This window comes from Typha angustifolia, chromosome 4 (assembly GCF_048772165.1).
Source record: "Typha angustifolia cultivar Huaian chromosome 4, ASM4877216v1, whole genome shotgun sequence".
In the NCBI taxonomy this organism is placed as follows: domain Eukaryota; kingdom Viridiplantae; phylum Streptophyta; class Magnoliopsida; order Poales; family Typhaceae; genus Typha; species Typha angustifolia.
Window position 1 is genome coordinate 1,697,013 of NC_133242.1, and position 12,543 is coordinate 1,709,555.

Here is a 12,543-nt window from a genome sequence, read left to right on the forward strand (position 1 = left end):
TAAATCCGTATCCGTATCCGTATCCGGATCGGATAAAAATTTTCTATCCGAATCTGATCCGAATTGGCTTGGATAGCGGGTCGGATTGGAGTTAATCCGACCCGTTTTCACCCTACCTTACCACCATCCATCTCATCTCTCTAACCTCAGTGTCGACTTCATCATTGTCATTGTTCGATCTCTCCACCTTCAAGTTCATTTGCCCTAGCTCCACCTCAAGTTTCGAGTCTTCACCTTGCCACAATCTCTGCCTTGGTCGTAACTCGCAAGGGCTACACCGCCCTCCTCTACCCTCTTCTACTTTGTTGCTTCCATTTTTGATTTTTTTATTATATTTTTGACTTCGACCTTGGTAAGCATGTGTTCCTGCTAGGGGTGAAAACGGATCGGATACGAATCGGATAGTGCTCAACCCATATCCGGATCCGTATTTTTAGTTCGAATACGGATATTGGACGAATATCAAAATTTAAAACCATATCCTAACTAAACGGATACGGATAATTTTCGGATAAAGGATCGGATCTTAAACAGCTATTGATTAAATTTAAAATAATTATAATATTTTATTTAAATATAATTAACATAAAATTATTAAGAGTTTTACAACAAATAATTTTTTTGTATGTCAAATATATAAAATTAGAGAAATTAATCTCTATAAATAATATATAATGTATTATTAGTAATAATATTAATACTTACTATTTAAATAAGTAAACTAAAAACGGTAAATCATTTAAAAAAAATATGCGGGTAAACGGATATCCGTATCCGAATCCGAAAAATTTATCCGACCTGTATCCGATTTTTTTTCAAAAATTCTATCCGTATCAGAATCCGAATCCAAGTCGGATAGAAATTTTTTATCCGAATCCGATCCGAATCTGGTTAGATAACGGGTCAAGTCGGAGTTAATCAGACCCGTTTTCACCCCTAGTTCCTACTATAGCTAACTCTATTTGAGAATTTTTAGTCTTCCAGAACTCTAGTTGATCCTATTTGTGGTGCTGTAGCTATTGGATATGTGAGAGACTTGCTTCCAAAATTGTCACCCTACTCCCTCGGTCTCTTATCATGCATAAGTGATTGTACTTAATACTTTACCTTTATTTAGCAAAGTGTGCAGTAGATCATCACTCTATCTCCCATTTTTCTTCTTATGTATTAACCTGTAATCGATCTATTTGATTCCTGTTGATGGCTAATTTTGGCTCAAGTGGAATGCCACCAAGAGCTTGGGACTCAGGGTCAGTTCGAATATGTCATACCATATGCACCAACAATTTTACGTGTTTGAGGATTTCAATTGCATTTATTCAAATTCCTCAACCACTTTGTATTCACTTTTTTAGCATGATTGAAATATTCAAATATGTGCAATTGATGTATTAACACACATTCAACGACACGCTAGATTGAACCGGATGGATCGGCTTGCACCAAACCAGCCTTTGTCACAAGTTAAATGCATGACTAATATTTAGTATGTCCGAAGGCAAAATGGTAAATATGACTAGACTAGAAAAATAGATACATTATTGATTTACCCCCTTTATATTACATACAGAAACCACTGGATCAGTAAAAGGGTAATTTAGACCTGAACACAAGGAGTATTGGCTGTCCAGTTAGTAATCTACAGTTGCTTTGATTGCATCCAAGATCTGCAAGTAAGATTGTGGTTAGTGTCCATGCACGAATTCCAAAGGCAGGTATATAAATGAGAGCAGCTGACCTTGTTCTTTGTGGGCATATAGAAAGGTTCATAAACAAGAGGAAAGGGAGTGTCGAGTCCACATATTCTGGCTACAGGAGCTTCCAACTGAGATAATCATAAAAAATTTACATTTATATGTATAGATAGCATAGGGAAAAATAAAGAGCTGAAAGAAGAGCGTATTACTGATGACTCCAAGTTTGTCATACAAAAATTCAGCAATTTTCAGTGACACCATCAAATTAATACAATGAAAACCATCATAAACAGTATGTTTGGAACTAGTCATAAAGAAGAGAGATATTTGCTTTCTCTTTCCCTAGAAAAAAAAATCTTAGCATTATCTTTATTCGAAGTTTTACACAGTCATCCATGGACTTGTTCTCCTTGGACAAACCACATCGTTAGCAAGGACTATGCCTTGTATATTAGCCTTCAAATTTAAATACTACTAATGCCTGTCATGTTGACTACGAGAATTGCATCCTGATGTATAAGTATATAACTAGACACAGATAAAAGAAATCATTTTCTTGTGAGACTTTCTAATAATAGCTTACATAAAATGAGAAGATTTACCCTTAGGAAGCAGCGTTCAACAATTGAAGCAGATATTTCAGCGCCGAATCCTCCGGTCACTGGAGCTTCATGACTAACCTGTTAGATGATAGGAACACATCAGAGCTGAAGTTTAGGTAATAGTGACCAAACTCCTACAGTCAAAGGAACTCATCTCACCAGAAGTCTTCCAGTCTTTCTAACAGAAGCTTCTACCATTTCCCTATCCCATGGTATGAGTGTTCTTAGATCTATGAGTTCGCATGAAATTCCTTCCTGCAATTTCGTTGCATTGATTCAATCATAACAAAATTATTGTAAACATGACTCGAATTAACAAAATCTATGAAGGACTGTCTGATTAATAAATCACATGCAGGATGACGTGTCTGAAGATATGGTATGCAGAGAGGGTAACTCAATCCAATCTCAGTCTTGGTTGAACAAGAACTGACAAATTTAGCTCAACGAACACTTTGAGAAGCTAGAGGATGGTCAAGGGTTAGGGTTGCACTACGTGTGCAGGTTGGAGCAGGTTTGAACAGCAGAAACATTGTTTCTAGTAATAATGGAGTAAGGCTGCGGATGTCATGCAACAGTAGACCCCTTTTATGTGTTCATAGTTCAACTTCATACTTCATAGACATCACCAATTATAGACAACTGACCTTTGCAGCATCTTCACAAGCTTGTTCTAATACAGAAAGTTGAGCTCCCCACCCAACAAGAGTTATGTCACTTCCAGGTCTAATCACCTGGTTAGATTTCAAACAAATTAATTTTTCACAAACAAACACAACTAAAATTTTAAAAAGGATAAGCTTACCTCTGCTTGAGACAAAGGTAACATGTAATCATGCTCAGGAACCTCTTCAACAGCCAAGCGATACAGCCACTGAACAAGTAAACACCATAAGTTCACTGAGATAAAAGAGCTAAACTGAGTTCTCCCAAGAAATTGCTATTCATACCGCAGGTATGCCTTCTTCCAAGATATTTTGTCATGTGATTAACTTGTTTAATATTATTTTATACTGATATAATGATCTCATGTGATGGGTATGATCCACATGAAATGATTTATATTCTGATATTGAAATATCAAGATGAACACAAGACAAGGTCATTCGTACCTTTGGTTCAAAAAATACAACTGGATTTGGATCTCTAATGCTAGCCAATAACAATCCCTTAGCTTGCCTAGGGCTTCGAGGGATCACCACCTGTAATAATTTATTTCTTGAAATGTTAGAAAAAAAAATTGAATATATTCAATCTAGTCTTGCTCACACAAAGAACTGAGAGTTAATTTGTGAAGCTTTTGAGATGCCATATTCTGAAGAATTAATTTAAATTCAAAACTGGACCAGGCCACTCTTAGTTGAAGAAACATTTTGTCTGACAGCTAGAGCTGAGTATCACAGGGAGCATAACCTTAAGACCAGGAACATGACAAAAGAAAGCCTCTGGTGACTGTGAATGATAGTGGCCACCATGCCCAACAGCTCCATAAGGAGATCTTATTGTTAAACCTGTTACAGAAGTATATCACATCATGAAAAGCAGCAACAGAGCATGTCAGCCTGCTAAAGAAAAAGCATACCCCCACAGTTAAACTCATTCCCACTTCGATATCTGAATTTAGCTGCCTCATTGACAATCTGCCAAGGAAGCATGTCTTGACCTAATTAGTGTAACGAAATATTTAAGTTCTTATGCGATTAGTATGGTCATTACATTTATAATAAAATAAAATAAAAATATGATTGTTGCATGAAGATACCAGGAACGTATTACCAGCTACATCAATATGATTAGTATAGTAGTATAATAAGTCAACTATTCAAATGCTACCTCATAGTAAAAATTTGCGTAGTTCCCAACTTCATCAATATATACTGCAAAACTATATATTTACTTTTTATAGCACCTAAATTGAATCTGAAAGGGTATCCATGTTCTAAAACTTTGTAAAAGTAATTTCATCATGTTTTTGCAGTCAATCCAAGGATTTATTTTTCTCTCTTGGAAATGCCAGTATGCAAATTATGAAATTACAGAAACTTAACACAGATTTTCTCTAAAGGAGGTTGAATTGATCTAAAGTTTAAACCTTGCTGATGCAGGTTAGCAGCAGGGGCCTTTCTATTGTGTTATCAATGAACAAATTTCTATTTAATCATCAGATCAAAAACAGTGTTTTATGATTTCCAAAAAAGTAAAGAATTTTAGTAAAAATTCTAGTTTAAAAGAATCAGAACGAAAGGGCACATGCAAGTTGCATGTGCTTCACTGGCACTAAATGCTTGCACTCTGCTGCTTGTGAATAACAAATCTGTGTAACATAGGGTTAACTTTCTTAACCTATTATGAAAAAAAAAACAGAAAAAAAATAGGGTATAACAAATGGCATGCCTGATCAAAAGCAGGGAATATATAATCTGCAAACTGTATTTCTGCAATAGCTCGATTACCCTGTAACACAAAGAAAAAGAGTAATACAACTCTGAAGTTTTCTATCAGCACCAAAGAATTTTGGAGTATTTATCCACCAATCACCATAACATGGAACTTTAAAATACATAAGAAAATAAATTTTAGTGGAAGAAAGTTGATAAGCATATATAACTCTGAGCTTTCCATGGTACTCACCATAGCAGCTAGGCCAATTGCAAATCCAGCAATACCCTGTAAGAAAGAATTGGTCAGAGAAAGAATGTGTTATGAAAGTAAAAGCCTGAGGTTGATATATAAGGGATCTATTGTGAAATTAATAAAAACAGCACAGCACAATAAAAACAAATGCTGATACAAAACCCTCGATATCAATCTTAACAAATCCAATATTGTGAACAGTTGATTCTGTTAGCAAGTTTAAGTGAATCAATATAAATAATAGTAAATGACAGATTGAGAAGTTGAAACATATGTATAGTGGTATACCTGTTCACATAAGGGTGTATTGAAAACTCTATCTCTTCCAAATCTATCAACCAGTCCTGTAGTGCAGCGGAACACACCACCAAAACTCACATCCTCTCCAAATACGTAAGAACTGTAAGATAATTTTCAACTTTAGTACAATATGAACATCAAAATAGTGTGGAAATTGAAGAGAGCACCAGAAGTGAGGACACCAATGACTTTAAGAGCAATTAGGCATGAGAAACTTTAAAAAGTCACATGTCATCACTTTAAAACACAATGCAGATAGTCAAATCTTTGTTGTAGTTACTCCTTTAACAAGGAAAGGATGAATCGGATCAAATGAATGAGAAGCATACATAAATGAGAAATACATGAAGATATTAAATAACAAGACATGACTTTTATGCAGGATCTGAGGAGGGCAAGATGTATAAAGGTGTTATTCCCATTGTTGAATGTGCTACTTCTTTGAAACGTGTTTCGAAAAGCAAAACTTTTACCTTTACCTTTGGCAAGGAAAATATCTCAATCTTTCCGTGAAATGACTATTTCTGCTTCAACTTCTATAACAAATTAGCCAAAAACATACAGAAATAACCAAGAAAAAGGAATTTAAAACTTATAAGGGCTTCAGACTCGGATTGGCTTCTATATCTCACAAGAAACTTTTCAAAAACAATGTCACATTTCGAAATCACAACCGCAGGATTAATGCCTAAATCAAATAAATCATACGATACTACTCCTCTCTCTTAATACTTCTGAGTCCACGCAAGGATCAAATCTCAAGAAACAGCGAGGGCTCACCGTGGATCGGTATCGAGAGCGATGTGGAGGGCTTGGTTGATCGCGGAGAAGAGATTGACGAGCTTCCCTTCCCCCGTGAGCTTCTCAACCTCGCTCGAGCTGGAGAAACCTCTCACCCCGATCGAAACCCTCCTCCCTAATCCTCTCAGAACCGTAGCCATCTCCTCTGGTATCCCGCAACGGAGATGAAGAAGAAGAAGAAGAAGAAGATAATGATTAGATTGCCCCAAAACTTCGCGACGAGGAGAGACAGGTTTGTAGGAGTACGTCTCTTTCTTTAAATTTGTCACGTGTTGATTGGATAAACACTGACGAAGTTTTAACATGGAAAGGTCATTGAAGATAAGAAACCTTATTGACCACGTAGTTTTGCATTTATACCCTCTTAATATGTCTTATTTGTGTCTCTAGGTTGAAACTTTTAACACGGACAACCCTCCAAGATAAGCGGAAAAGTAGGGGTTGATAAGGATAATCCGATAATTCCTTTTGAAGCCTTTCATTTTTACACGGTAGCCCTCCAAGTTAGCCGATTTAGATAAGCAGAAAAATTAAGGGCTGAGTTAAAAAAATAACGTTAAACTGGAGGGGTTGGTCTGGATATACGTAAACTAAATCAATTAAATGGGCCCCCTATTTGGCCCACCCAGACATTTCCTCAAACGACTTGTGAGCATGCCAAGAATCCCAGTCTCATGCGCCGGAGATATTCCTTGTGCTAACTCAAGAACATGTGGTTGTAAGCATTCTCCAGTTCCCACACTCCACAGAGCTCCTCTTCCAATTTCTTTGCTTTCTTTCTCCAAGCTGCCTTCCTTCTCTTCCCCTCCTGCCGAATAAAGCCAAGGCATAAGTTGCAGACAATAGCGGATAGAAGAGAATTAAGTATCTATCTTTATCCAGTACATGGCCAAGTTCGCAGCCCAGGGAGGTCTTGGGCTGCCCTTTAGTGGGGAAAGGAGCTCCTTTGGGTGTGATCTGAGAGACCCATTTCGGTTTGGGGTTGGAGACGTGAGAAGGCTCTCGAATTGCCCAGTTGGGATCCGGAGGAGCAGTAGAGTGGTAAGGTCTTCTCCTGGGAATTGGAGGGTCTTGTCTTTGGGGAAGAAGTCGAGCAGCTCTAGAGCTGAGGAGCATTTGGATGGGGAGGGAGATGGTGATGAGCAAGAGGAGTTTGAGACTGATGAGTTGTCTTGCTTTAGAGGATTGGTCTTGGATATTTCCTATAGGTAAATTCAGGTCCCTGCTTTTTTTCTTCTTTCTTGTTCTCATCTGGAGATTTTTTAAATTCTTTGGAGTAATTGATCATGGTTCTCTTGTACCAAAAGGGGAATAGATTATGAAATTACCTTCTTGAATGATGAATAACATTTTAATGTTAACAATGTTTGTGCACTTGAGCCATTGTAGTAATCTAATGTGTATTAAGATAAATTTTAATTTAGTTTTCTTTAGATGAAGTTGTATTTGGTTGATGCCCATTCAACTCATCAACGTTCAAATTCTCAAGATTTTACATAATTGGGAACCAGAGATACGTTGAAGTAATTTTAAGCTTCTGATCTTTACATTGCTTTTTAAATGCTTGTTGATCATTTCTTATCTTGGCGTTCTAGTGTAAGAGTAAATTCAAATGACAATCATAATTTATTAGCGAGCTTTGATCAGTCTGAGTCATATTTCTTATGCTATTACATTACAATCAGTGGTAGCCACTCCTAATCACTTATAACTTCTGGCATGAATGTATTAACTCTACTGCATCATGAGTACAGATATCAGGTGATTGATCAATGTCTTGACTCCTGAAAAGCTTAAGTCTTATATAGAAAATTGCAAACAAATTCAAAATACATGGTACGTATTTTTAGTCCAATTGACACTGACTAAGAAATCTTTTACTTGAGTTGCTAAAGTTAACAAAGTCATCACCTTTGATATTAGACATTAGTTCATATATAGAGCTCCAACACTAGTTAGCACCACTGCTCTGTGGAAAGTTTTATCTTCGCTTGCAAAATTGATATTCTTACACAATGAATATGATATTAGCAAGGAGAAAGGAATCTATTTTGGGGAAAGATAATCTACCATGAATCATAGGGAACTCTCTTCTGTTTCATGATTGACCTCTCTCTCTCTCTTCCCTGTTGGATACCCATAGGCCATAGCATGTTTCTTCTGCTCTTAGCATCTTGTAATTTATGCGTGTTATGTTTATTGCCACATGGTAAAAGTTCTATATTTAGTACCACTTGGAGGCACAATTATCTCCGGTCAAAGATCTAATTAATGTATGCCCTTGCTAGGCCTGTCAATGTTGTCTGCTGGAAACGAGCAATCTGTCTGGAATTTATGGAGAAGGTTAGATTGCTATCAAGCTCATATTGGTGATTTTCCATTCATATCCCTTAAAAAATCACTTTTTAAATGAGATGCATCATTTGTTTCAGAACTTGAATCTTTATATTGATTTATCGTTTTAAGGTTTAGACTGCAATTATCATAGTTTTGGTCTGTCAGGCTGATGTTTTGGAGTATTACGACCAGACAGTATCTTCACCTCGAGGATCATTCTATATTCCAGCAGTCTTGAGGGTACAGTCCTGCTGTTCACAGTTTCAACAATAAAATATCTATTACATTATTCCTTGATACCATCTAATTACATTCTCATTGCTCTCCAGGTTCCTCATTTGCTCCAAGTTGTTAAGAGAAGAAGAGTCAAACATAGCCTTAGTCGCAAGAGCATATTCTACAGAGATTCTTACACCTGTCAGTAAGTATTTTTTCATCATATTACTTTCGTAAGAGACATGGGAGGAGAGCCCAGAGCTTCCATTTGATTGGAAATACAAGTTCTTTTGGCAGACCATATGAAGTGTCTTTTTTGAATTTGAAGTAGTGGATACTAATATAGGTTAAATATGGTGTTGGTAAATTTCTTCCATAATGATGAACTAAAGTTTGATTGATTCAGCTTTTGTATTAATGGGGTAAGGCTTTCCATTTAAGGTTGAAATGGAAAGAAATCCTTTTCTTCTCTGCAGGTATTGTTATTCTCGTGAAAACTTGACCATTGACCATGTTTTGCCAACATCACGAGGCGGTGAATGGACATGGGAAAATTTGGTATTTACCTATCAACACTTACAGTTCCTAGCTGAAATTCTTTGATTTCTTGTCATCAAATTACATTTGCAGATCTAAATATCTAGACCAAGTTGCATGTAATTCTCTAGGGATGTCTCTGGCAACTAAGTGCTTTTGTTTTCAACTGCTAAGTACTTATGTTTGGTAGCAGATTGTAATCGAGCAACAGTTTTACTATCATAAGGCGCCATTCGGTTTAAGTTGTACCAATCTGGTCGTGGATACTATGATTTTTCAGATAAAAAGCCCATCATCATAAATATCTGCCCCGATATTCTCGATTCAAACTTTTATCTTCTCTAGCACTTTCATTTGTTCAGGTAACGGCGTGTGCAAGATGCAACTCGAGGAAGGGTCAGAAGACTCTGGAGGAAGCAAATATGAAGCTAACCAAGATACCAAAGGTGTCCATTTGCTGGATTCTTTTTTGTTACAAAAATATATTGATTCCATTTTGTGTCTTTTTGGTAATCCGAAGCATTATGTCTTTAATTGTCTTGCAGATCCCTAAGGATTATGACATTCTGGCGATCCCCCTGACATCATCAGCTGTCAAGATGCTGAAGACGAGGAGAGGAATTCCTGAAGAGTGGCTTCAGTACCTTGCAAAGCCCAGTCCATAATCATGTAACTAGTAATTCCATTGGTCATCCTTCAGTATATAACTAATTCCTTGCTCATATGATACGTTCTCTGTAATCTATTACAAGGTTGCTCACCAAAGATTCGATTTCATAATATAAGGGTTGCCTTTTACACTGACTTCTGATGATCACTGCATATTCATTCACTATTGCCAACTAATCAACCTCTTACAATCTAGAGAAAAGGAGAAGAATAAGAATGTACTACTTTGACTATATTTTTCTTCTTTTTTTGTCTTAAGAGAATATGAAAAAGAAAAGGAAAGGTAAAAGAAAATGGAGATTTAGTGCACATATACTCCAGTAATTTACTAATTACATGATCAGGTAATCAGGATCGAAAAAAAGTATCACATTCTCAAGACATTGAATCATATCAATGCAAGACACCAGGTTTCTACAGTTGTGACACAAATGAACAAGTTACTGATGACAGTACTCTTATTCAGCTGGGAATACGTATAAAAAAGATCAATTGGGGTATACAATCACATAATTATGTCGACAAATCAACTTCCCTCAAAACTTTTGCTGCATCCTCTGGGAAGACTGGATTAATAAAACATCCGCTTCCAATCTCAAACCCACCTATCACACCCAATTGGGGCACTATCTGAAGAAACCAGTGTGTGTACGGTAAGCAAGTAGCTGATAGCTCAAGCGGTGCTGCGTGGATCATAAAGTTGAAGGGTGGATCATTGAGCTGCTTAGACAATTTCTGAAGCATGAGCTTTAACAAACCGCCAAGATCCACAGCCTGTCAAGAAGATCCAACAATTTCAGATTTAATTATGAAATCAAATGATGAAAGTTAATGGCACAAAGAAAACAACATAAGGCACCTTACGATTCTTGTTTCGGTAATTTGTTTAAACTTTGAAGCACCACAAGGAAATAGAAAGATTATGAGGTTATCATGTTATGTGTGACAAGCCTCGAAAGGATGCAATGCACGACATAAGGCATTTCAAAAGTTAGTCTACAGCACTATTACTAATGGGAAGATGATGAAGTTATCAATGTTATACATGGCAAGCAAACAAATGATGCGACAGACATAGATAAGGACCAGTAGCTAAATTCTAATGTTCTTGATCATATATTTATCATGGATTGCAATAAGAACCAGGTCTAGTGCCCATGTCATGAAGCCAACTATACTTCCAAGAGACAACCGATAGGAGAAAATCAACAATTACCTAACTACTAGAAAAGCCTTGCAGGACTTCTCTATGAGATGAGAACATAAGCCTCATTATTAAGGCTAAAGCACATACAGATTGGAAAAATTTTCTTAAGAGTAATTTATGTAGCTAGGGCAGCAAGTAAGCAAGTATAACAAGTAATTTGCAAAACATTGTAACAAATTAGCAAAATAGTCTTTACCTTCTTATGATCTAGTTCATGGAAATCAGCAATGTGTTCTCGCGGAACTATCCAGATCTCAAATGCATAAGTAGCTGCGAAAGGAACAATTGCAGAAAAATGGTCTGTTTCATCAATCAAAATATCCTTGGATTGAATCTCGCAAAGGCTACACTTTCCTGTCCTGTCAAACACCTCCTTTGTGTAGTTAAGCCGTGCAGAAACCGAGGGAGGAACCAACGGAAGGCCAATGATCTGACTGTGTGAATGTGTCATTGATGCCCCAGCAGATGCACCATGATTCTTGAACACCTTCCATGCATTTATAAGAAAACAAAGGTAAAAAGATCAGCTTTGAGCAATATAAGTTCTCAAAAGAATTACAAGAGACATTTCAACAATTAAACAAGGACTTATACTAAGAAGAGACACCATTAACCAGAATAGATAGCAATGAAATAACAGTATACTGTCAAAATTTGGGCATGTTATTTACTATAAAATTTCGGACATAGCGTGGATAAGTGCAGGAGATAAGAGCTTTGATCATGCATATGAAAAATCTTAAAATTTTGGATTTAGATTCTAAAAATAGGCTTATAATCTATCGTCAGCTATCTACCTGCACGTACTTGACGGATCCATGGCGAGAGAGCTGGAGGATCCTCTCCTTATACGCGAGCAGTACCTCCCCCACTTCATCCACCGGAAGATCCCACAACCTGATGGGGTGGTATGGCGTCTCAATGACCACATCATGGAATCCAAACCCACTAACCTTGCACGGCCCCAGCTCCGGGACATCCTTCGGCGGCTCCGCCTCTCGCTGGAGAGCCGGGTACAAATTCTCTATAACCCGAATCTTCCACTCTCCGGCGCCGCCATCACCGCCGACGATGCGGAAGATCTCGGGGGCGCATTCGTCCTCTCGGCCGATGCAGAAGGGGCAAGAAGGCTTACTACTAGCGTTAGGGTTTGAGACAGGGGAGTGCGATCTGAAGTCGGAGGGGCGGCGGGCACGTGCGGGGGAGAAGACGACGCAGCGCCCGAAGACGGCATCTCGTCGGATCTCGGAGCTTCGAGAAGGCGACGACGACGACGACGACGACATCCTTAACCTTCGTTTATTTCGTGATTAGATAATTAACGGAGGCTTTCAATGGGGGCGGTTTGAGTGGCATATTTGGTAATCGGTGCGCGTAGGGTTGACGCTGAGATGGGGAAAGGGACTTGAAATATGACACTTGGGATTTTTGGGAGGTAGTTATTAGAGATGGGCCCCATCGGGTGGATGGACGGGTATCTGTATTGGACAATCCTGTCCGAAGTTTTGATGTGGCCTTCCTTTGCCGTCGATTTCAAAGTCCA

The 12,543-nt window shown here is 37.7% G+C and overlaps 3 protein-coding genes across 3 annotated transcripts; 1 reads left to right on the forward strand and 2 right to left on the reverse strand.

Moving 5' to 3' along the window:
- Window positions 1–1,418: 1,418 nt before the first annotated feature.
- On the reverse strand, window positions 1,419–6,265 carry LOC140759786 (2-oxoisovalerate dehydrogenase subunit beta 2, mitochondrial-like). The gene is made up of 13 exons (XM_073096449.1): window positions 6,014–6,265; window positions 5,222–5,333; window positions 4,931–4,966; window positions 4,694–4,753; window positions 3,882–3,939; window positions 3,713–3,810; window positions 3,412–3,501; window positions 3,105–3,173; window positions 2,947–3,033; window positions 2,459–2,554; window positions 2,300–2,377; window positions 1,739–1,825; window positions 1,419–1,667 (listed from the first exon to the last, which is right to left on the reverse strand). The coding sequence occupies exons 1-13, from the start codon at window positions 6,172–6,174 to the stop codon at window positions 1,632–1,634; spliced, it is 1,068 nt and encodes a 355-aa protein (XP_072952550.1). The 5' UTR covers window positions 6,175–6,265; the 3' UTR covers window positions 1,419–1,631.
- Window positions 6,266–6,707: 442 nt separating this feature from the next.
- On the forward strand, window positions 6,708–9,928 carry LOC140758919 (uncharacterized). The gene is made up of 7 exons (XM_073095320.1): window positions 6,708–7,242; window positions 8,323–8,377; window positions 8,537–8,611; window positions 8,701–8,792; window positions 9,064–9,145; window positions 9,487–9,570; window positions 9,670–9,928. The coding sequence occupies exons 1-7, from the start codon at window positions 6,920–6,922 to the stop codon at window positions 9,787–9,789; spliced, it is 831 nt and encodes a 276-aa protein (XP_072951421.1). The 5' UTR covers window positions 6,708–6,919; the 3' UTR covers window positions 9,790–9,928.
- Window positions 9,929–10,160: 232 nt separating this feature from the next.
- Window positions 10,161–12,381, reverse strand: LOC140758918 (ADP-glucose phosphorylase). Its single transcript, XM_073095319.1, has 3 exons — window positions 11,798–12,381; window positions 11,197–11,487; window positions 10,161–10,567 (listed from the first exon to the last, which is right to left on the reverse strand). Exons 1-3 carry the CDS (start codon window positions 12,284–12,286, stop codon window positions 10,307–10,309), a joined length of 1,041 nt encoding a protein of 346 aa, XP_072951420.1. The 5' UTR covers window positions 12,287–12,381; the 3' UTR covers window positions 10,161–10,306.
- Between the last annotated feature and the right edge of the window lie 162 nt (window positions 12,382–12,543).